The sequence below is a fragment of the Asterias amurensis genome, chromosome 7 (genome assembly GCF_032118995.1).
Source record: "Asterias amurensis chromosome 7, ASM3211899v1".
NCBI classification, from domain to species: domain Eukaryota; kingdom Metazoa; phylum Echinodermata; class Asteroidea; order Forcipulatida; family Asteriidae; genus Asterias; species Asterias amurensis.
This window is the reverse complement of record NC_092654.1, coordinates 4,494,641-4,520,598: the sequence shown is the minus strand read 5'-3', so window position 1 is coordinate 4,520,598 and position 25,958 is coordinate 4,494,641. Positions and strand designations below refer to the sequence as shown.

The 25,958-nt window shown below is 38.5% G+C and overlaps 1 protein-coding gene across 1 annotated transcript in view; it reads left to right on the top strand.

The window, feature by feature from the left end:
* LOC139939471 (disco-interacting protein 2 homolog C-like) overlaps positions 1–25,958 on the top strand; it is a 73,016-nt gene that overhangs the window by 24,087 nt on the left and 22,971 nt on the right. The window contains exons 5-16 of the mRNA XM_071935416.1: positions 13,187–13,390; positions 14,199–14,309; positions 16,171–16,287; positions 17,686–17,759; positions 18,684–18,807; positions 19,360–19,451; positions 20,143–20,253; positions 21,479–21,602; positions 22,065–22,168; positions 23,185–23,352; positions 25,099–25,192; positions 25,720–25,839. Coding sequence (XP_071791517.1) covers positions 13,187–13,390; positions 14,199–14,309; positions 16,171–16,287; positions 17,686–17,759; positions 18,684–18,807; positions 19,360–19,451; positions 20,143–20,253; positions 21,479–21,602; positions 22,065–22,168; positions 23,185–23,352; positions 25,099–25,192; positions 25,720–25,839 — 1,443 coding nt within the window. The remainder of the gene's footprint in view (positions 1–13,186; positions 13,391–14,198; positions 14,310–16,170; positions 16,288–17,685; positions 17,760–18,683; positions 18,808–19,359; positions 19,452–20,142; positions 20,254–21,478; positions 21,603–22,064; positions 22,169–23,184; positions 23,353–25,098; positions 25,193–25,719; positions 25,840–25,958) is intronic.

Below are 25,958 nucleotides of genomic sequence, written 5' to 3'. Positions count from 1 at the left end.
TATGAAAAGAATGCATGGATCGAACAGTTGGCACCTTTCCGGAGCAGAGTAGAAATTGTTTCTCAAAACTAACCGATGATTACAGTATCAGGCCTTGAGAGGAGGGCAAGGCCAATTTCTGTAGCAAAGGGCACTTCCATTGCAAAACTATCATGTTTATATGAGTAACTTTGAAGGGCATCAAGGCCATTACCAGGGCAACGGAGGCCATGTCCTCTGCATGACCTCTGTTTAATTGCAGGCCTGTGAAATAATGATACCTTTATGTTATGATGAGGTCATCACCCCGATGGTGATACAGGAAGCATGTTGTTGATTGCGATCTATATTTGAACACTATGTTTATTTGGTTTCTGTGTATGATGAGAGTCGGTCGGTCGCCAAAATGGCAATATTGCTTGCGTATATTGCTGATTTATGACCCAGTTAAATGAGGATGTATAAATCAACCTGGTGTGCCTTTCTTGTAATAAGGTGTTGACCATGCATAAAGCTGTATAGACATACTACTTACGAAAAACGGCGATGAAAGCTAGCTGGGGTTGACTAAGTAAAATACGGCGAAGTTAACCAAACGAAACCAGGAAAAGAAATCACTTAGAAATACCGGCACCCAGGTACCTGCCTATAGAAAATAGGGCTTGCCACACCTTAAACCAAATTCCTAAGATGCCCGCAGGCGATTGGCTGCGTGCACTGACCTTTGACTTTAAACAAATAAGGATAAGCTAGTAAACGTAAGAGAAACGTATAAATTATAAACAACAATATAAATACATGACCGGTGGGAGATGACACTACATGTACAGGCATGACAGGGCTCAAAATTGTGGTGTGGGGGTGGGGGGGGGGGGACTCACAAGACTGCAGGATTTTTATTGCTCAAAATGTTTTCCGTAATTTTGGTTACCAGGATTGAAATGAGAATAAAAAGTGCCTATGTTTAACAATTGAAGTCTTTGGATTTGAAAAAGCACTACAAGAGAGGGGTTTATCTCATTTTGTATTAAATGTATTAATGGAAATTATTCTTCAACAATCAACTGAAATGGTACCAGACTGATGTTCAACATTTGTACACAGTTACACCAATTGTAGTCTACCTACATGTAGGAGACTCTGGTATTTAAGGAACAATTCATACGTGTGTGTAAATAATTTGATTTTTAGTTCAATTTCAAAGTCAAACGATACTCCCATTTAATAGAATGAAAGAGCTTGACATACGACCTTGTTCCACACTCTCAAACAACTTCCACATACCCCCCTTTATACAGTCTTCTATAATATATTTAATCATCACCACCCTTAGCCAGACCTCAGCTTCCTGAAGTCTCTGATAACCTCATCTGTGCTTCATGTCCCCCCTTCCCCTCCCTCACAATCTCTGTCTGTACACGCACCCCTGGACTCGGAAGCTCACCCCCGACCACAGGGGTCAAATCAAGCTTCGTGTTTTCATTTTCTGCTTTTTAAGTATTTCTAGTGAATTTCAAACAGGTTTTTTCCTTTTCTGGAGATACATTGTAGATGCTTGGTTTGTTCATCGAGCAAGGGTTTGTTTGAAAAGCTAGTAGATTGTGTCTTTGCACTTGTGCTAGGGTCCTTGTGGCGGATGGGTTTACGATTACGTGTACTTGTGGAACTTCGGAAGGGACGTTCAAGTACAGGTCACTGTGGTTTTTTATTTTAAAGAAACAAAATTAATAATTGAGACGTGACGGAACAATGGATGATAATCCGTGGCTTCCTCTGCTGTTGGAAGAAGGTGAGAGTTTTTTATGTGTTATGTTATTGAAACCTTGGTCTGTTTAGGATTGACAGAGTGGTTATTTAGTTATTAAAGTTGGCAGTAATAACAGCAGGCAAAGAAAGTTGTGGGATCTTTTTTCCTACATAAGTTTAGAGCCATGTTTGATTTGGCTGTAGGATGTTTTAAGAACCTCTCACCACTGTGGCACTTAACTGGTTAAAATTTGTCAAGACATGTGCAGCAGTGTACAGAGAGAAGGCATGCATTTTGGGTACATGTACATGTACAGTATTAATTGTATGTGGATTGTATATATTTTAATAATAATAATTATCTTCAAGTACGCGCTAATCCTCCAATCAGATTCGCAGAATGGAGTGGTGATCAAAACCTATATTGCACGGCTTATATCACTACCATGCGTCTTGTGTGTTCTATGTCACGCGCCAAGTTTGCTTGAAGATAAATGCGTTATCTTCAAGCAATTTACCTTCGTCCTCGTTGGATATGGGACTCAGAAGCGCTATATTTTTCTGTATTCCACCCGCGCTTGTGTGATAACTTACATGTATATAATAACCAATTTTATTGGGGTTTTTCTGCACCAGTGCTACAAAAGGTTTCTAACTTGTCTGTTGTCCCTTTTTGTGTGATTCTTTACGCATAATACAATGTAGTAGGCTAGCACATGTTTTGTCAGATCATCTCAACCCTGTCTGTACCCAAAGGGCCAGTACTGCAAGATACATGTACAATGTACATGTACAATGTGTTCTTCTAGCGGATTTTGTGTGTTTTGTTTGTTTGTTTGTTTGTTTGTTTGTTTGTTTGTTTGTTGTTTGTTTGTTTGTTTGTTTGTTTGTTTGTTTGTTTGTTTGTTTGTTTGTTTGTTTGTTTGTTTGTTTGTTTGTTTGTTTGTTTGTTTGTTTGTTTGTTTGTTTGTTTGTTTGTTTGTTTGTTTGTTTGTTTGTTTGTTTGTTTGTTTGTTTGTTTGTTTGTTTGTTTGTTTGTTTGTTTGTTTGTTTGTTTGTTTGTTTGTTTGTTTGTTTGTTTGTTTGTTTGTTTGTTTGTTTGTTTGTTTGTTTGTTTGTTTGTTTGTTTGTTTGTTTGTTTGTTTGTTTGTTTGTTTGTTTGTTTGTTTGTTTGTTTGTTTGTTTGTTTGTTTGTTTGTTTGTTTGTTTGTTTGTTTGTTTGTTTGTTTGTTTGTTTGTTTGTTTGTTTGTTTGTTTGTTTGTTTGTTTGTTTGTTTGTTTGTTTGTTTGTTTGTTTGTTTGTTTGTTTGTTTGTTTGTTTGTTTGTTTGTTTGTTTGTTTGTTTGTTTGTTTGTTTGTTTGTTTGTTTGTTTGTTTGTTTGTTTGTTTGTTTGTTTGTTTGTTTGTTTGTTTGTTTGTTTGTTTGTTTGTTTGTTTGTTTGTTTGTTTGTTTGTTTGTTTGTTTGTTTGTTTGTTTGTTTGTTTGTTTGTTTGTTTGTTTGTTTGTTTGTTTGTTTGTTTGTTTGTTTGTTTGTTTGTTTGTTTGTTTGTTTGTTTGTTTGTTTGTTTGTTTGTTTGTTTGTTTGTTTGTTTGTTTGTTTGTTTGTTTGTTTGTTTGTTTGTTTGTTTGTTTGTTTGTTTGTTTGTTTGTTTGTTTGTTTGTTTGTTTGTTTGTTTGTTTGTTTGTTTGTTTGTTTGTTTGTTTGTTTGTTTGTTTGTTTGTTTGTTTGTTTGTTTGTTTGTTTGTTTGTTTGTTTGTTTGTTTGTTTGTTTGTTTGTTTGTTTGTTTGTTTGTTTGTTTGTTTGTTTGTTTGTTTGTTTGTTTGTTTGTTTGTTTGTTTGTTTGTTTGTTTGTTTGTTTGTTTGTTTGTTTGTTTGTTTGTTTGTTTGTTTGTTTGTTTGTTTGTTTGTTTGTTTGTTTGTTTGTTTGTTTGTTTGTTTGTTTGTTTGTTTGTTTGTTTGTTTGTTTGTTTGTTTGTTTGTTTGTTTGTTTGTTTGTTTGTTTGTTTGTTTGTTTGTTTGGTTTGTTTGTTTGTTTGTTTGTTTGTGTGTTTTAGGGGATTTAGGGTTTGTTTCTTTTGTTGAAACTCCTTACAGGGTTCTCCTGAGGTTTTATCAAAACTCAGTTACATGTAGCATTAGTGGCTAGGATGCACTTTCCTCTCACCACAGTGGCACTGGTGGGATTCCCTGCTAATTATGTACTTGTGCGTTGCTTTTATGCCACAAGGGCTTCTGCATGCCTCTGCTGGAAAAATCAAACGTGTTAAATACACTGGACACTATTGGTAAATGTCAAAGACCAGTCTTCGCACTTGGTGTATCTCAACGTATGCACAAAATAACAAACCTGTGAAAATTTGAACTCAATTGGTCGTTGAAGTTGCGAGATGATAACGGAAGAAAATACACCCTTGTCACATGAAGTTGTGTGCTTGATTTTGGGACCTCAAAATCTAATTCTGAGATCGAAACTAGATTACTTTTTTTTTCGTAAACTAAATTACTTCAGAGGGAGTCGTTTCTCACAATTGTTTATACTATCAACAGCTCTCCATTGCTTGAATTTTACCAAGTAAGTTTTTATGCTAACAATTATTGTGAGTAATTACCAATAGTGTCCAGTGCCTTTAACCCTCTCGCTGTGCTCTTTGGTCATTTATACATGTTATATGGGTTTGATGTGGCTGGCTGCCAAATGCGCCCTTGCATGCCTTGGTGCATTGAAGCCATGTCCTTCGCAATTCAGCTTCCCAGCTGGCAATAAGGATGATTAGCCTCCCAAGTTAATTAATTAATTAATTAATTAATTCTAGACACATACTATGCAAGTATGACCACAGCACCCTGGATCAAAACAATGTCCTTGGAATCTTCTTTACGTGATCTTTATAAATGCTTGATTTCAAAAGCTCCCAAACTGTGCAATCTTTTAAATGTTTCTTTTAAATGTTAATTTTTGTTTTAAGACACTGGAAACTGTTGGTTATTGTCAACGACCAGGCTTCTCGCTTGCTGTATCTCAACATATGCATAAAATAACAAACCTGTGAAAATTTGAGCTCAATCAGTCAGCAAAAAAGTGAGATAATAATGAAAGAAAAAACACCCATGTCACACGGAGTTGTGGGCTTTCAGATGCTTGATTTCGAGACCTCAAAATCTAATTATGAGGTCTCAAAATCAAATTCGAGAAAAATTACTTCTTTCTCGAAAACTACGTCACTTCAGAGGGAGCCGTTTCTCACAATGTTTTATATTATAACACCCCTTGCAAGTATTCTGCCTGCTCATTGGTTTAGAGCGCGTCACATGACATGTCTTAGTTTTGCTAGACGACGGCCGTGTGATAGTGCGTCGGTTTGCCATGCGCTAGTCCGAAGACTAGCACATGGCGCCGTGCGCTAGTCCGACAGACTAGCACACGGCGTGCAGTACCCAGACGTCCGTTGCGTGTACGAGGATGATAAATTAATAGTCTGTAACCATTTCGGATTGCACGACACTACATGCAGCACAGTAAGTAAAAGTGTTTGCAATCTGTATTCGCGTCGTCCGTGGATTGTAGCATTCAGGTCTGTAACTTAATAATAATAGTACAGTATTTAGAAATGTTTGGGGTGTTATAAAACAAATATTGACTGCTTTTACTCGTGCAATGGTTAAAAACTATGACTCCCTTGGTGATCCCCGGAGCGTTCTATTTTCCCTCGGCTTCGCCTCGGGAAAATAGAACACTTCGGGGATCACCTCGGGAGTCATAGTTTTAACCATAGCACTCGAAGCAGTCAATATTTGTATCTTATCAACCTCTCCCCATTACAAAAAAAAACCAAGTAAGGTTTTGTGGTAATAATTATTTTGAGTAATTACCAAAAGTGTCCACTGCCTTTAAAATTCTAAACCAGCTTTTTGAGTGTTTCTTAACTTTAATAACCTCACAATTTGGTTGTATTTTCCCAATCCGCCAGCTTGGGCATGGAGAACCTGACCTACACACTGTGTACATTGTACAAAGAACTGAACAATATTTTGTTTTCCACCATCTAGCATTTTACAATCTGTCAGTGTCGCAGGTCAAAAGGGCATGTGAACTTTTCTATATTTTCCGCATGAAGGGGCAACAAGTTGGTACATGTACAAAGAATGCATACTCCACACAGGAAAGGGCAATCAACACATTTATAATCACGTCCCTACATGTTTGGTCTTGCTCTGTTGATAGACACGTCAATTTGAATGACCTGGACATCCCTATGATGTAGATTATTAAACTGATACATGCAATGTAACCAGTCGCACTAGTTGTTTGTTTTTTCCTGTCTTTGTTCATTTGTTGTTGTTTTGAAGTGTTGCCATGTTATCTAGGGACAGATAGCTATGCTTAAAGGCAGTGGACACTATTGGGAATTACTCCAAATAATTTTTGGCATAAAACCGAACTTGGTAACGACTAATGGGGAGAGGTTGGTAGTATGAAACATTGTGAGAAACGCCTTCCTCTGAAGTGGAGTAGTTTTCGAGAAAGAAGTAATTTCGAGACCTCAAGTTTAGAATTTGAGGTCTCGAAATCAAGCATCTGAAAGCACACAACGTCGTGTGACAAGGGTGTTTTTTCTTCTTTCATAGTTATCTCGCAACTCCGACGACCAATCAAGCCCAAATTTTCACAGGTTTGTTATTTTATGCATATGTTGAGATACACCAAGTAAGAAGACCGGTCTTTGACATTTACCAATAGTGTCCACTGGCTTTAAAGGGAAGGTAAACTATTGGTAATTGTCAAAGACCAATGTTCTCACTTCATTTATCTCAACAATATGCATAAAATAACAAACCTGTGAAAGTTTGAACTCAATGCACTCAATTGGTCATCAGAGTTGGGAGAAAATGATGAAAGAAAAAACTACCTTGTTGGACGAATTTGTGTGCTTTCAGATAGGAATAAAATACTTCTAGTTAGAAGTCTTTTACTATTTTAGTGAGAAATTACCTCATTTTCAAGAACTACGTTACTTCAGAGGGAGTCGTTTCCCACAATGTTTTATGCTACCATCAGCTCTCCAATGCTCGTTACCAAGTCAGTTTTTAAGTTAATATTTGTTTTGAGTAATTACCAAACGTGTACCTTCCCTTTAACCTTGTTTTCTACATGTAAACACAGTGACGTTATGTTATTTTGTTTACAGTCAATTCTGTAAACCTACATGTAATTGCTGCATACTTTTTAATACTGTACATGTACACTTGCACAATGTATTTCTGCCATTAAACACTTGTAGTGGACACTATTGGTAATTACTAAAAAAAAAGAAATTATTAGCATAAAACCTAACTTGGTAATGAGTAATTGGGAGAAGTTGATAATATAAAACATTGTGAGAAACGGCTCCCTCTGAAGTGACGTAGTTTTCGAGAAATAAGTAATTGTCCACGAATTGATTTCGAGACCTCAGATTTAGAATTTGATGTATGGAAATCAAGAATCTGAAAGCACACAACTTCGTGCGACAAGGGTGTTTTTTCTATTATTATCTCGCAACTTCGACGACCAATTGAGCTCAAATTTCCACAGGTTTGTTATTTTGTGCATATGTTGAGATACACCAACTGTGAAAACTGTTTGACAATAATTACCAAAAGTGTCCAGTGTCTTTAAAATATTCTGTATAATTAAAAACTTGTAATTGAGGATGTCAATGTAAAGTTAATGTCATGTTGATTTGAAATGAGTTAAGTTAAAATTGAAAGCATTAATAAAGAATTTGGACATGATGGAGAACTGGTTGATACTACATTGTACATGTACAGAGGAACCAATGAGAAACCAAATTGTGTCAATGAGAATTAAATGTCACATTGAGTTGAAATGGGTTGAAATCAAAAGCAAAGAATAAACTACATTTATAACATTGGCCTCGTGACCAGTGAAATTTACCGCCTGACTACAGTTGCGCTTTTATAGTCTCAACATTGAAACTAGTGTAGTTAGTCACCCAGGCCTAGACATGAAGGAGAGCAAGTTGAAGCTTTGAGGAACAAAAGCTTGAAATGGTAAAGATTTGATCACATTATGATGTACATGTACATGTACAGGCCTGTTGATAGTTGATAGGTTTTCTAGCAAATATTGGTTTCTTCTTGGCATTAAAGACACTGGACACTGTTGGTAATTATCAAAGACCAGTCTTCTCACTTGGTGTATCTCATCATATGCATAAAATAACAAACCTGTGAAAATTTGAGTGCAATTGGTCGTCTAAGTTGCGAGATAATAATAAAAGAAAAAACACCCTTGTCAGATGCTTCATTTCGTGGAAAATTACTAAATTCTCGAAAATTACGTCACTTCATATAGGAAGCCGTTTCTCACAATATTTTATACTATCAACAGGTCCCCATTACTTGTTACCAAGTAAGGTTTTAATAAGTATTTTGAGTAATTGCCAATAGTGTCAAGACTGCTTTTTTAAACTTATGTACATGTACAGTGGTCTTTGTCTAGCATGCAGTAACGACACATGAGGAATCTGGTGGGAAACCAATCCTTGCTTTTTGTCAAACATGTTTCAATCCATGTTTTTTTTTCTCCCATTCCCATTTCAAGGTCTCGTCAATTTCCCCTTAGTCAGTTTGGTGGGAAATAAAGTGGTTATCAACATGTGGACATTGCTGCACTGTCTCATGTGTACTTTATACTGTGTGTACATGTATGTACAGTGTACGTACATGTATGTGCAGTGTACGTATACAGTGTACGTACATGTATGTGCAGTGTACGTACATGTATGTACAGTGTACGTACTGAGCATACAGTTTTGTACAGTGTACGTATACTGAGCATACAGTTCACCTTTATCTTGCCGGTCATGTTCCTTGTATGCCACACATACTATGGATACTGATTCTGGGTGAAGGTGTTAGACTATATTCCCACACAGCCTCTGTTTGGTTATGCTGTTAAATGTAATAATAATAATTAATATAATATCAAAGTCTTATATAGCGCATGTATTCTACCAAACAAGGTACTCAAGGCACTGAGTACATGTATATACAAACTTTCAGAAAGATAGGTAATTGCAGTGATGAGTTTTGAGACCCAATTATTTAGCACCTTACATAAGGGTTAACAAGGTGCTACAGTGCATACAGCAGCCACAGCCAGGAACATCGGGGCGAACCCCTTCTCTTTTCGAAAAGTGCACTGGGTTCTTTTATATGCGTTACACAACACACGGGACCAATGGCTTTACGACCCATCCGAAGGACGAAGCAATGGTTAAGTGTCTTGTTTAAGGACACAAGTGTCATGGCTGGGGATTCGAACCCACACTCTGCTGATCAGAAACACCAGAGTTTGAATTCGGTGCTCTTAATCGCTCGGCCATGACACTTCCAAAACCATAAGAGCTTAATGGGCTGTGTCGTCATGATAAAAACAATAGTAATACTTGGTTAACTTATAAAGCGCTTTTTCTCACCCCTAAAGGGTATCAAAGCGCACAACATTTTGTCCTGCAAGGTACAAAGCATTTTGTCCTGCAAGATATGTGGAGCTACATGTATGTGGAGCTACATGTACATGTGGAGCTACATTTTGAAGTGTGAGACCTAGATCCCTTTACAGCACCATGTACTGGTGGCGCATTATGCAGCCAATCAAACCAGGAACACCAGGGCCAACCCCCTTCTCTTTTCCATAAATGCACCGTGTTCTTTTACGTGCATTTCACAACACACGGGACTATTGGCTTTAAGTCCCATCCGAAGGACAAAGCAATGGTTAAGTGTCTTAGCTTAAGGACACAAGTGTCACGACTGGGACTCCAACCCACACTGTCACTCAGTTAGTGCGTGTGCACCTTCCCTTTGTATCATATCTATGGAAAGCGTGTAATTGAGTGAGGGTTAAAAATTCCATACAGCCAAACAGGCCTGCATTGATCATGATGACACAACCCCTTTAAAGGATTTGGGTACTTTTTGTAACACAAAACACATTGTCCACAGGTTTACATTAAACTTACACCGTTTGAAGATAATGATAGTAGAAAGCGTACCTTCAAGGATTAGTTGCTGAGGTGGTGCTGTAGTTTTTGAGAAATGAGTAAAACAATGTCATGAAAGTACGTTTTTACATGCTTAAATAATTTTCGTCTCATGATCACTGAGACGAAAATTATTTTTATGACATTGTTTCACTCATTTCTCAAAAACTACAGCACCTCATCAACTAATATTTTCATGGAATCTTTCTACTATCATTATCTTGAAACTGTGTAAGTTTAGTGTAAATCTGTAGACATTGTGTTTTTTGTCCTACAAAAAGTACATAGACCCTTCAAAGGTATCCGTAAGGCTGTGTCACATTAGGCAATTTTCTACACGAAAAGAAGGGAAACAACATTCACATCTTAGTTACCACATGAATTTCTAGGGGACAGAGAGATACTTTTAGAAAAATGTCTCCTTGTGCTTCACCTACAATCAGTGTGCAATACTTTTTCTGGCAGTGCATTTGTTTACCTGTAAAAAAAAAGCCTGGTTTAAAGACAGTGGACACTATTGGTAATGTCAAATACCAGTCTTCTCACTTGCTGTATCTCAACAAGCCTGTGAAAATTTAAGCTCAATCGGTCGTCAAAGTTGCGAGATAATAATGAAAGAAAAAAGAAAAAAACCTTGTCATCACGAAATTGTGTGCTTTCAGATGCTTGAATTCGAGACCTTAAATTCTAAATCTGAGGTCTCGACATCAAATTCATGGAAAATTACTTCTTTCTTGAAAACTATGTCACTTCAGAGGGAGCCGTTTCTCACAATGCTTTATACCGTCAACAGCTCTTCATTACTCATTACCAAGTACGGTTTTATGCTAATAATTATTTTGAGCAATTACCATAAGTGTCCACAGCCTACTGTGTAGGATAGAGTTCATGTATGTAATATACAATGAGTGTACTGTATGTGAACTTGAAACCTAAGGAAAAAAGTACATGCAACATGCATAATCATTAGAAATGATATGCCACTTTGATTTGACCGCAAGCTTGACTAAGCATTCTTGTTCAGTTCAACGCCGTGCTCACTTAGACGTGCCAAATGACGTATCATTTATAGGCAATGGGACAGAACGCCTGGTGCAAACCATAAACTTCTTTGATCTATCCAAAACCAACATGGCAGATGGCCCACTGTCGGCTTTGTGTGTCATGTGACCTGAAATAACTTGCCAAATCGTAATATTTTTATGGACACTTTTCATTTTTATCATAAATGGTTTATTATTTGCATAGGCATACAGTAGGCCCCTGCACAAGTAGGCCTACTGTGTAACGTGCATTGTAGTTTAAAGTGCAGCCATTCGCACTTGCATGCTACAATGTGTGTGCACGTTGTACATGAACATGGTATGGTGTGTGATTCTGTTGCATGTACATTGTAGGTACACATACATGTACATGTACGTGATGGCTCAAAAATCTCATCCGTCAATAACCGGGAATAATAATGTGAATAAATGTTTTTGCTGAATTAAATGAGTTGTGAAAATAATTGTTGAGTTGAATTAAATTGAATTAAAAAACAAAATACCACATGTAGCCTGCATGTAGTGTACACGCATCAATTCCTCTCTGTTACATGTACAGTATATGCAGGTACGATACATAAACATTAGGCCCTACATCTAGCCCTACATTATATTAGCTCCATGATACACTTATTTATAAGTGGTTGTGTAGGCATTGTCTATAATACTGCTTCAGTGTAGTACAATACATCCCTGTATGATTGAGGCACATTTTACATTCACAGGGTAATTTAAATTTGTCCATTGAACTCTTTTGTCCACAAGCTGGTACTTGTAGGATGTACGTGTAGCCTACATGTACACAATGTAATAGTTGAGCACTAATCAACATGGTATAATCATTCCCTGAACGATGTCTTGTCTGCAGGAAATGCAATTTCCAGCAAATCCATTTTACAGCTCAGCTTCAAATGTCCCAAGTTGACTTTAAAGGCAGTGGACACTATTGGTAATTGTCAAAGACTAGCCTTCACAGTTGGTGTATCTCAACATATATGCATAAAATAACTAACCTGTGAAAATTTGAGCTCAATCGGTCTTTGAAGTTGCGAGATAATAATGAAAGAAAAAACACCCTTGTCACACGAAGTTGCGTGTGTTTAGATGGTTGATTTCGAGACCTCAAGTTCTAAAACTGAGGTCTCGAAATCAAATTCGTGGAAAATTACTTCCTTCTCAAAAACTATGGCACTTCAGAGGGAGCCGTTTCTCACAATGTTTTATACCATCGACCTCTTCCCATTACTCGTCACCAAGAAAGGTTTTATGCTAATAATTATTTTGAGTAATTACCAATAGTGTCCACTGCCTTTAATACATGTAGGCCTTGGTAATAACGGTCAAGTTTGGAGCATCCCAAACATGTAGGCCTGCATGAAAATGTCACTTATACATCATGATGGGAGTCTGGTTTTGCTGTAATTTGAAAAACAGGGTGTTAAAGTAGGTCACTTACAATCGAACTTGACACCCTCTTTACAAGATGACCTTGTACATCCAGGGTATTTTCTGGCTGGCAGGACACTGGTACTACTCAGGTCATGGCAAATTTAGATTTTGTTATCATAATTTAAAACACATCAAATTGGGAATTGTACACACAAAAAAACAAGATTCATGCTTATAATATTGGGCTGCACGCTCTTTCTTCCAATAAAAATTGCAACAATTTTGTAATCGTAACAGTCTTCATAAACGTCAAGTCTTCTTCCATGTGTACAAATTGTAAACATGTGATGTCACTGGTGACATACAGTACATGTATGTAGTCTAGACCATGTAGACTAAAACGTGTACAAAATCAGATACACATGTACATGTGTGGAGTTCATGGTATTAAAATGGGGGGGGGAGGGGCATCAAAAAGACACCAAGACACGATTGGTTTTATGAAAGGTTTAACTTTTTGGTCTGTAAATAAATACTTTTGCTGAAGTAAAAAACTTGAGCCCATATTATTACAGTTAATGATTATAAAAAGATTTACCAATCTAGACAAAAAAGCTTTCGTTTTAACATTTCATCATGAGTATTGACTCAAATCACCTCCTGCTTGCACGTACATGTAGACTGGCCGGTCTTTTGTTTGCGCATATGCATAAGTGTGCCACGCCATCCTTACTGGGACACTGACAGCTTAGGTTGTTTTGTAGGTTTTTTTCAAACACAATATCTGCGTCTACCCTCTCAAGTACCCATTTATACCACAGGGTGACGAAAGGCAATTGGTTATGTGTCTTGCTCATTGACAAAAGTCAAGACCATGATTCGAACCCAGATGAATAAACTACCAAAACTTGAATCCGATGCTCTAAACTGCTCGGCCATACATGAATAAAATTTTATTATTTTCATTATTTCTAACAGATTCCGACACAGACGATGATTCTCGTTCCTCCTCGTCCTCCCTCAACCGTCTCGGCGAACTCAAAGGTGGCAGTCGTCCCTTATCAGTGGGCAGTTTCCGCCTCCCTGGCATGGAGCCGGGCTTCAGTGAGATGGTCAATCGACAAGCTGCTAATGGTCATATCAGCCGTGGAGGGGCAAGAGGGCTCGACGTGGCTAGCAACAGTGAGTTTACCAAAGATTTCTGTGTCCTTTTAGTTTTTAGTTTTAGGGAAACCACCAACATAGAGCTACATGTAGATAGCTCAGTTGGTAGAGCGTCGGCACATTACTCCTGAGGTTGCTGCTTCAAATCATGGGTTGGTCGTCGCCAGCAACAGTTACATGTAGTTTACCAAGGATTTCTATTCTCTGTTATATTTTTTGTTTTAAGGGAGACTGCCAACATAGGGCTCTAGAGATAGCTCAGTTGGTAGGGCACCCGGCACGTTAATCCGGGGTTATTGGTTCAAATCCCGCTCTAGTCATTTTGTCTTTGTTTAACCCCAAATCAGTTTTTACTTTCATCAATTTTGTCTTGTTGTGTCCCAGTTTTGTACTTCTTGGAGGAATCTCAACTCTCAATAGACCAATCCGACGAAACAAAATTAGGAGCGCCCTCTATTGAAAATTACCAACTGGGGTGTCTGTTTGTGCACAATCTAGGCATTAATGACACCGTAGCAAATGGCGCGTGGTGCTCAACACTGGTCATCCACCGCCATATCTCAGCCCCCTCATGATGTGGTTTCTGTTGAACCCATTCATCGACCCCAATTTTCATACCCATTTATACCCAGTGTCAGGTTTATCGATGCAGGCATCTCAGCCCCCTCCTGATGTGGTTTCTGTTGTACCCATTCATTGACCCCAATCTTCATACCCATCTGTACCCAGTGTCAGGTTTATTGATGCAGCCATATCAGCCCCCTCCTGATGTGGTTTCTGTTGTACCCATTCATTTATCCCAATTTTCATACCCATTTATACCCAGTGTCAGGTTTATCGATGCAGGCATCTCAGCCCCCTCCTGACGTGACAACCAGTTCTGGGTACATGGCCGGCCGATCCATCGATGAAGAAGAAGATGAAGATGAAATTGAAGGTATGTTATTTCTGGTCCTGCTTAAAAAAACAACCATTGATATTTTAAACAGTTATGATACCCAAGATTTATATACATGTACATGCAGCGCACTTATGTATTTCATTTCCAATAAGGTACTCAAGGCGCTTGAACAGGACTCTTCTGCTGGACATCAGAAAATGTTGTAAGCTTACCTAAGGCCAAGTACAACAAATACACCAGTTGATCATCCGGGTTTTTCCAAAAATAGGAGGATTAGGGCCTTTTAATTTTTTTTTTCTTTCAAGGGTGGTCGTCAAGTATTTTAATTCATTCTGGCCACCAGTTCTTCAGTTTTTTAATCAGCGCTTACTTTATGTTTACAAGTTCTTAAAGGAACACGTTGCCCTGGATCGGTCGAGTTGGTCTTTGAAAAGCGTTTGAAACCGGTTGTTATGAAATGCATATGGTTAGAAAGATGTTTTAAAAGTAGAATATAATGATCCACACAAGTATCACTCAAAATTGCACGGTTTTCATTTTACGTCGCGAACTAACACGGCCGGCCATTTATGGGAGTCAAGTTTTTGACCCCCTAAAATGGCCGACCGTGTTTGTCGACAGGGTAAAGCGAAAACCACGCAATTTCGAGGCATATTTGTGTAGATCATTGTATTCTACTTTTACATCATCTTTCTAACCATACCGATTTTATAACAAACGGTTACATAGCGCTTTTTCAAAGACCAACTCGACCGATCCAAGGCAACGTGTTCCTTTAAAAGATTAGTAAATTTAATGAGAAATACACAGAAAATGTGTCTTATTAAAAATAAAAAATAAAAAGGATGCGGCCTCAAAAAAGGACGAGGGAGGGGACGATCAACTGGTATTTTTATTTGGCCTAAACAACAAGCATCTACTTTTACATTTGCGATGAACCAAAAACTGTTTGTCAACTCGTATTGGGGAGGGTTTTTGTGGGGGGGGGGGGGTGGAGGCTCATTTGAAAAGTGCACAATTCATGCTTTAATGCTGCTAAGACCCATGTTATGTATGTTGTACCCACGTTTGGTTACAGAATTGTGAAAGTAGAAACACCAAGAGATGTGAGAGAATGAAACTGAGATAAAAGGGGTTTAAAAGGAAGGTACACTTTCGGAACAGAAACAAAAATAAAAGTTCACAGATTTACAAATAATTTACAGGGTTTACGGAAGGTAATGAAAGACTTCTCTTGAAATAATAATCCATGAAATGCTTTATTTACTTTTTGAGAAAACATTAAAACAATATAAATTCTCGTTATCGAGAATTACCGATTTATTTTAAACACATGTCATGAAATGGCGATACGTGCGGAAATAAGGGTGGGTTTTTCCCGTTATTTTCTCTCGACTCAGATGACCGATTGAGCCTAAATTTTCACAGGTTTGTTATTTTATGTATAAGTTGTGATACACGAAGTGTGAGCCTTTGAACAATACTGTTTACCGAAAGTGTCCAATTGGCTTTAAAAATGAGTTGCTTATTGAACATATATTGACACATTTTCTTTCAATGCTAAATGTAACCCATGTTTGATAATGCTTATCAGGACGGATGGTGTCAATATAAAAATAAGATATATTTTGGCATTTAAATTTACAAAAACGTTCTGTTTGTTTTCATTGTTTGCCTGTTTTGTCTTGTTTATCCAAAAGGGTATTTCCAACAAACGACTCATTTTGCTAGATTGCATCACACTTTCTTGAATTAAAAAGGCAAATATTGATATAACAAACTGTGTGCAAGGTTTTGATTGCAATTTTGTTCTAATGTCATAGGATTTTGAGCCATTTAAGTGCTGTAATATGCTCTTGATTTAACTTCTCATAAAATGGTCTTTTCGATTGTGTAGTGCAAATGCCGAACAGCAAAGTTTCGGCCAAGATCCAACAACTTCTCAACACTCTGAAGAGACCAAAGAAGAAACCTCTACAGGAGTTCTTCCAAGAGGATGATGACGAGCTACAAGGTATTAATGGGACTTAGTTTTAAAGGGTCTTTGTACTTTTTTCTTACACAGAACACAATGTCCACAGATTTACATTAAACTTGCACAGTTTAAAGATTATGATAGTAGAAAGCTTCACTTGAAATTTTACTTACTGAGGTGCTGTAGTTTTTGAGGAACGAGTAAAACAAATAATTTTCGTCTCAGTTTTAGCATGTAAAAACGTAACTACATGTAGTTAATGGGATTTTACTTGCTAAAGAAAATTTTCATCTTCCTGAGACGAAAATTATTTTGTGAATTGTTTAACTCATTTCTCAGAAACTACAGAACCTCAGTCAGTAATATTTGAAGGGAAGCTTTGCACTATCATTATCTTCAAAATGTTTAAGTTTAATGTAAATCTGTGGACATTGTGTTTTTTGTCCTACAAAAAGTACATAGACCCTTTAATGGGACTTAGTTGTAAGTAGGATTTGAAACTTTGCATGGTTGACTGGAAGTATTTTAGCGTAGGAAAGCTTTGTGGTAACACCATTTGAAAATCTCTGTTGAGTTGTGTTGGTTCTGTGATGAATCGGTGGTTAACGACCGGTTCTTTTCAGAACCAACACTGCTCACAAGAGATACATTTTGAAGTATGAGACCTATTCCTTTACACAGCACCATGTAATGGTTTACATGTACGAGGTGCAATATGCAGCCAATCAAACCAGGAACACCGGGGCGAACCCCTTCTCTTTATGATAAGTGCACGGGGTTCTTTTACGTGCATTACATGACACACTGGACCTACAGCTTTATGTCCCATCCAAAGGAAACAGCAATAATTGTTAAGTGTTTGCTTGAGGACATTTGTGTCACAACCAGGACTCGAACCCACACTCCGCTGATGAGAAACACCAGAGCTTGAGTCCAGTCATTTTATCATGTTGCGAATGCTTTATAACAGTTACCAGTCAACCCTCCTACTGTTTGGCCATTCCACATCATCCACTGTGGTTTTGAATGAGAGATTAACTATACCCATCTGCAATATTGTATCAATACCATGTTGTAAATGCATCTAAACAATACACACGTGTACATGTACATGTAAACAGTTGCACAGTTGCACAGTTGTGCCACCATACAAAACCCATTCAGTTGAAGGGTTCCAAATGGTTTTTCGTCTCGCTGGAAAATGTTTCCAGGAGTAGGAAAGTTAAAGTCCTTGCATGTTATGTTTAGATTCACATTACATACAAAGACTTGTTTGCTAAGCAGCCATAGGTTATTCCGCTTAACACTTTTGTACAAATTTACCCTGATTCTGCTGATCCAGATTCTCTGTGCTTAGCAAGTTTTACAGTTGGAAAAGTGCTGTCCAATTTGTCCTTGTGTGATTTGACAAACAATACAATCTTTGTATTATTTTAGTTACAGAGACAGACCCCAACGCACCTAAACCTGAGGGCAACATCATCACTCCAGCAATCGGAGAACAACTCAGTGTAAGTCAGAATTCAAATGTATTTTCTTTTAGGGTGCATGTTACAATGAGATTTTTATCCCTACAATCCCGGCCAAAATGCTTGGGCCACGTAACAGTAAACCTCCCCTGTTCCCCTTTTCAATAGGGGGGGGGGAGGTGCAGCTAATGGGGCATCTTTTTACAGATGACTTAATGTGTCTAGCTCAAAGACACATGGAAGTCGAATAGCCTTTGCTATTCAAAGCCACACGTTGCCACAAGTGCAACAATTTCATAAAGCTGTTAAAAGACACTGAACACTATTGGTAATTGTCGAAGACCAGTCTTCTCACTTAGTGTATATCAACATATGCATAAAGTAACAAACCTGTGAAAATTTGAGCTCGATTGGTCGTCGGAGTTGCGAGAAAACTATGAAAGAAAAAATCACCCTTGTCACACAAAGTTGTGTGCTTTTAGATGCTTGATTTCGAGACCTCTGAGGTCTTGAAATCAAATGCGTGGAAACTTACTTCTTTCTCGAAAACTTCGTAACTTCAGAGGGAGCCGTTTCTCATAATGTTTTATACCATCAACCTCTCCCCATTACTTGTTACCAAGTAAGGTTTTGAGTAATTACCAATATTGTCCACTGCCTTTAAGCGCAAAATAATTGTGCATATAAACCAACCTCACCAAGAAAAACCTTACTGGAACAGCATCCCCCCTCCACCCCTCGCTTTGATTATTGTTTCATTTGCAGCACTTTGAAGTCAAATCCAAAACACAATAAGACACCCCTCTCCACACTCAAGTGTAAAACCCCAGATGAGATACTTGTCTTAATCATTTTTACAAAAATGTTCCCATGTGCTTTTTCAAGCACTCGACAGCCAAATGAATTTAACACAAATTTTTAAAAGAAAACTAATTAATATAATCATTTAATTGTTTTTTTTAACAGATACCCACAGGCTTGCCCAGGAATTTAGAATCGGGCTTACAGCGCTACGGCACCGCTCACCAGAAGTCCAACGTTGTCACATCGTTGGACGCTAACGGAAAAGTCAACTGCACTCTGACATATGGTAATTGCTGTTGTTGTTGTCATCGCTACTGTTGTTGCTGTTGTTGTAGTCAGGGATAATATTCGTACTACTTAAGTCTGATTTCAAATTTACTTGTTCTTCAAAAAATCAGAAAAGTTCCTGATAAATAGCCTGAAATGTCTATCAAAGCCTCTACCATTTGAAAAAGGAGGTCAGCCATTGTACTGGATAAAATATTCCTACTTTTTTTCCAAGGACCAAAAATCATGCCATGCCTGTGTTGTTATCGATCAGAGCCCAAATTCATAAAACTGTTTAGCAGAAAATGCTTCTTGGCTGAGCAAGAAATGAGTGGGGCACCGGTGGCAACAGTATAACGTTTATGGAATGTTGGCTGGTAACCTTATTCAACTAAGCATGATTTATTTTTCTGTGCTTAGCAAGATTTGGTGTTTATGGGCTTTATGAAGCTGGGCCCTGGTGGCTTAGCTAACTGAGAGAGTTTGACGCAAAGATTTTGTCTGTCTGTGTTTTGATGCATTTAATGTTTGTGGCTTCTGCTCATTGGTTTACTGGTTTATTTCCGTGCAGGCAAGTTGCTGACTAGAGCGAACAAGCTTGCCTTCTTATTACTGTACAAGATCGGAGGCAAAGGTGAACAACAACTCAAACCAGGCGACAGGGTAAGCACCATAATCTTAACAGCGACAAACTTGCTTAGCTAATTTCCTTGCTTAGCTGAAATTAGCAGGGAACCTGCTATGCGTACATCATGTAGCATTTTGGTTGATCACCTGGGGTTTTTTTTTGTGGGGGGGTCTTTTTGCTTGGCAACAATTTGATCAGCAGCCATGTGATATTTGGGTTTGTCACAGACTTCTATTCAAACATTTCTTTTTTAGAGGCACTGGGAACATTTGGTGTCAAAGACCTTTAATCTCACTTATTGTATCCCAACATATGCATAAAATAACAAATCTGTGAAAAAATTGACTCAATTGGTCATCGAAGTTGCAAGGGAATTGTTAAAGAAAAAAACACCCTTGCTGTACAAATTTGTGTGCTCTTAAATGCCTATAAAACACTTCAGGCCTGAAGTCTTTTAATATTTGAGTGAGAAATTATCTCTTTCTCAAAAACTATGTTACTTCAGGGGGAGCCAGTTCTCACAATTTTTTTTCACTATCAACAGTTCTCCATTGCTCGTTACCAAAGATTTAAGGCTACAGTTGTTTTGAGTAATTACCAATAGTGTCCACTGCCTTTAAGGCTACAGTTGTTTTGAGTAATTACCAATAGTGTCCAGTGCCTTTGATGTGCCAAATTTCTGATTTTATCAAAGTGTTTGTTTTTTTTGTCTTTTGCCGAATGCAGGTAGCCCTCGTCTTTCCTAATTCAGATGCTGCAGGTTTTATGACAGCTTTTTATGGGTGTCTCTTTGCTGGTGTGGTACCTGTCGCTATTGATGTTCCACTGTCTAGAAAGGTAAGGCATCTTCTTTATCCTTCCACAGGTCTCAAAAACCACTGGGGACTAGAAAGTGCATAAATCTATAACTTTCTTCAAGCTGGGGAGGAAGTGCTTTCTGCTCTACCGGCCAGGCTTTTGATAGATGATACCCAAGCCTACATGTCCGTATGGTCTGTAAAGAGGTAACCCTGTTTGAGCCCCAGGAGTAGGTGGCAAAGGGCCCTGGAAAAATAGTTGATTGCAGCCCAATCCTTGAAGTGGCCTTCAGGCCTTGTGTGTCTGGCGACTTGCATAAAAAATATATATATAAAACAGAAATTAAAAAACTTTCATTTGTCAAGTCATAGCATGTCATGGTCGAACGGTCTGGTCATAGCATGTCATGGTCGAACGGTCTAGTACACCGGACTCAAGTTCTGGTGGTTAAGTTGTTGGGGTGTGGGTTCAAATCCTGGTCATGATACTTGTGTGCTAGACTAAGACTCACCCAGGGGTATAAATGGATACCTGCACACGTACAGGTTGAGAAGGTGTTCGAAAAAAACGTTTGGAGCACTAGGCTGTATTAATAAAAAATAATACGAAGCATTTATATAGCTCTCTACGGAGAACAGAGCACTTTACGTGAGACTAGGACAAAAAGAAAAACAAACAAACTAGGATGGGTTGAGAAACAGAAATGTCTTGAGGAAGCTTTTGAACACGGGCAACGAGATCTCTCTCAGACCCGCAGGGAGCTCATTCCATAGGCGAGGGGCAGCTATGGAGAACGAGCTATCCCCAGCTTTCCGTCTAGTTCTAGGACTAGAAAGCCGGGACTGATCAGCTGATGAGCGGAGTCGTTGCCTGTATGCATCAGCAGTATTAGAGTTGTGGGAATGTACAAGTTCAACCAGATATTCTCCCTAGAGAGCTGAGAAGTACCCAGTACACTTGACGTCAAGAGAAGGGGATTGCCCCGGTATTTCTGGCATAGTTGGTTGCGAATAACAAGCTGCTGTAAAACTGGGTCTCTTGAAAGATAATTTCACTGGTGAAATAATTGTCTGCATGCAAGTCTAAAAGGAAGATCCCATTTTTTATCTGTCAATTTATTTCAACATTTAGGAAATTTGGAATGAACATCATCATTTTTTCCGGCTAAATAATTTAACATCACCAACTTCAGTTTTATAAAGTATAAAGTTGGCGTTTACGACAAGCTGTAACCATAACTTAAAATCTTATTGGTATTTGACAGGATGCAGGCAGCCAACAGATCGGTTTCTTGCTCGGGAGCTGTGGTATCACAGTGGCGTTGACATCAAGTGTATGTCTCAAAGAACTACCCAAGACACAGCAGGGTGAAATTATCAGGTTTAAAGGTATGTGTGTCAAAGTGCGTCATGTGTGTCAAATTGCGTCACATGGTGTCAACCACATACCCCAAAACTGTTTTAAAATTGCCAGGCAAATTATGGTACTGACCGGCACTGCTATGATAATAAGAATAATAAAGTACAGTTCTTGTATAGCGCTATTCCAAAGAGCATGATCATAGCGTTTTACAATTCAATATTCTCCCTTTTAGTAAACATTTTGGGAAACGATTTTTTGGGGTGCCTTGTGAAAGATATGCGCGCTATATAAGAAGCCACTATTTATTATTGTTCCAAAACATACTTAACTCTTTCAGTGCCAAAGTCGTACATGTAGGATCTATGTTATGTATTCCGAAAGCGCAATTGAAAACCTTGAGAAAGAATCATAATTTGATCGCTCACTGAACCCGAATCTCATCTCCTTGTATAAAAAATAAATTCTTTTGACCCAACCCTTTCCCCTAGGATGGCCTAAACTCAACTGGCAAGTCATAGATCACCTGAGCAAGCCGTCAAAGGACTGGCAGCTACCGCCAAGGATGGCCGACGATGCACCAGCATATATAGAGGTGAGAATTACTCCTAGCAGTTTCCCTCTTTAGGTTGCTACTTGATATTTCAAATAAAAAGTAACATCCCTTTAAGGTGATCCCTCTGCTACTGCTGCCCAGGTTGTATCCCAAACTTGGGTGCGATCCCTGGCTATATGGCAATTACAAGTTGTATGGCTTCTGACTGTCACCCCCGAACAAAGATATTGACAATATAGGTTGACGCCAAACTTAGGGCAATAGACCGATCATTAAGCTCCGCCCCATTGCGTATTGACCAATCACAACGCAACGGAGGTCCGAAAAATAAGGTCCGACATGCGTGCGCGTATGCTTGGTGCGCGCGGCAGAGTTGTGCAGAAAGGCATTGGAGAGGCTCACGTGTTCTTGCTCACACGTGCGTCGTGGGCGGAGCCTACTGGATCGGTCTATTAACCCTCTAGAGACCATTAGTTTTAAAGGCTTAGACATCGCTAGTATTGTTCTTTTATTTAATTTTAACAAATCCAGTGAAAGTGTCAACAAATATAAGATGAAACAGAAATTCGGGTGGGTTTTAGAAATTGGAATGCTAAGTTAACATAGAAAACACTAGAAAATTTTATATCTGGACAAAGCCTTTACTTTGTGTGAATAGAAGTGGGTCAAATCTCGCGGCCGTTTTGGTACAAGCCTGATGAAGGAAACAGTTCTTATTTTCTTTAGATGTAAAGAAAAATCCTGTTCTTTGATCTACTTCTGTATCGCTGAGGATACTGTTTCCAAAAGCTCTTTGCAATCTATGACTCCAGTGGTTACCAAAAGGTGGAAGTGCCATCATTTCAACATATTTTCTAACACTAAGAACCTAGTTTAAGAGCTTTTTGTCAGCAATGGGCTCCCAATTGGGCTTTCTTCTCATAATGACACTTCAGAATTTGATTCAGAGTAGACTTTTGGGAGCATGGGTATCCACAAGACATCAAAAGATGACAGACAAAATCTGTATGTTTCTGCATTCTTGAAATTTAAATGGTTATGTTTTTTGTTTTCAGTACACAACGGACAAGGATGGTAGCGTGATGGGAGTTACAGTGACTCGCAAAGCCATGCTGTATCAATGTCGTACACTGACGGTGGCGTGTAACTACTCTGAGTTGGAGACTATGGTTAACGTGTTAGACTTTAAGAGAGATGTTGGGTTATGGCACAGTGTACTGGCGGTAAGTTATACTGGTGGTTCGTTCGTTTTGAAGATCTGTCTAGAGACCCCTTATTAATCCCAAAATGCAAAATGCTAGAGGGATGCCGAGGTCTCGCGCACGTTTTTACACACAAAGAACAGCTACATGTATCGTCCAATGATTTGTCTCCTTTGCCCTCATTAAGGGCCATTTTTGGCCTTAAGCCTGGTAAATACTTCCTGCGAATGCGAATGCGATACGAATGTTGACGTCACAAAATTGTAAACAATAATTCGCAGGGGTTGAGTTGAGTTAAACTCTATTGCGAGTATCGCAGCGAAAAACAGAGTTGTAACGTCAAATTCCTGTCAAATTTGCATCGCATTCGCAGGAATTATGAACTGGGCTTTAGTGAGAACGCTTTTTGGCCTCAGTAAGGGCGTGACATCATACCCAAGGGGTCTATTGTGTAATATCAATGTGATTCCTGGCTATACAGCAGTTACAGGATGGATGGCTTCTGACTGGCACCCCGAACAAAGATATTGACAAAATACGGAGACAGCCATCAAGGGGCTAGTTAGCTCAGTTGGTAGAGCGCTGGCCAATAATCAAGAGGTCACAGGTTGAAGTACCCCTCTAGTTAATTTTTTTTGTTTAAAGGCAGAGGACACTATTGGTGATTACTCAAAATAGTGTAATTATCAGCATAAAACCTCACTTGGTAATGGGGAGAGGTTGATAGTATAAAACATTGTGAGAAACGGCTCCCTCTGAAGTGACGTAGTTTTCGAGAAAGAAGTAATTTTCCAAGAATTTGATTCTAGTTTAGAACTTGAGGTCTCGAAATCAAGCATCTGAAAGCACACAACTTCGTGTGACAAGGGTGTTTTTTTCTCCACCAATCGAGCTCAAATTATCACAGGTTTGTTATATTGTAGTGCTGGGCGAATAGTGAAATTTTGTTATTCGGATACCGCTGGCCAACTATCCGAAATTAACCGGATATTCGAATAGTTTTTTGCGCCGCTAGAGGGCGCTTTAAAAAATAAAAAAAATTTAAAAATAGGTTTTTTTATTTATTTTTTGCCGCTAGAGGGCGCTGTTCGTTTGTGAATGAGATCTTATGGGCGGATTTATATTAGTTTTAGACAGTGTCACTCGGTTCATTCATAAAAATGACCGGATCTAATTTAAAGATGGCGATTTGCTTTTTCTTTTGATCGTGATTGACTCTACGTGAAGGAAAACTTTTGTAATCTTTGAACAAATTACGTCAGAAATGTCATTGTTTTAACTCTTCACGGAGGTGAGCATAGTTTAATACTTGATTTATGCTGTTTGATGCTGTCTTAATAGAAGTTTCATAAGGATTCAGACAAATCATTCATATCAGTTGTCGCCCGACGTCCGCGGATATTGGGATATTAAAGAATATCCGGTTACTCGGTTGTAATTACAGAACTATCCGGTTTATAAATAGCTATTCGCGCCCTATGCGGATATCCGGTTAAGAAAAAAAGGCATTCGCGGTTACGGATAGGAAAACCTATTCGCCATTAACCGGATATTCGAATAATTCGCCCAGGCCTAATATTATGTATATGTTGAGATACATGTAGTGAGAAGACTGGTCTTTGACAATTACCAATAGTGTCCAGTGTCTTTAACCCAAATTTAGGAATAGTATATTGTATTGTATTAAAACCTTTTCTGTGGGGAGAAATGACACAAGTTGTGAAAATAATGATCAGCAAATATCGTTTTACTGTTGCTCTTTTTCAGAGTGTATTTAACGGCATGCATGTCATCTTCGTACCGTACTCACTGATGAAAGTCAATCCTGCGTCTTGGATGCACATGGTCACCAAATATAAAGGTAGGCATTTTGGTGGTAGGTTTAATTAGTGGTGTTGGTGTGGTTTTGCGTATTTTTGTGTGTGCGTTTTTTATGTTTTAGCGCCACATACGAAGTGTGGTGAACGTGATAAGAAAAGAGGACCACATAATGTGGACTTACACACGTCCACACAGTGTTATTTACAGTGCTGAGGAATAGGATCTTCCTAAAATGTATAGAACAAAAAAAACAGAAAAATGTCCACACAGTGACTTCAACACAGAGATGCATGTGTGCTTGTGTTTAGTGTGTTTTTTTGGGGGGGGTGGAGTGGTTTGGGGTTTTATTTGGGGGTGGGGGGAGTATGTGGTTTTGGGATATAACTTCTTTTAAACAACAAAGCATGAAATGTTTACTTCCCATTTTCTTAAGATGTTACCACATAAACATGTACTTAGAATAAATTTCACTGATTTGTCTTACTAGTGCGTCATAACCCATACTTTGGGAGATCGCATCAGAGTAATGAAGTTAATGTGGTTTTGTTGTTTGTCTGTTGATTGCAGCGACACTGGCCATAGTGAAGTCTCGAGACATGCACTGGGGTCTTATGGCACAGAAGGAGCATAAAGACATCAGTCTAAGTAATCTTCGGATGCTGCTGGTAGCCGACGGAGCTAACCCATGTAAGTAATCTTCCAAAATATCTCCTCAACTGACCCTGGCATGAGGGCACACGAGAGAATTTATTTTTCTTGTGCAAGTTTTGCCCAAACAAGGCTAAAAAAACACTCTTGGATAAGGG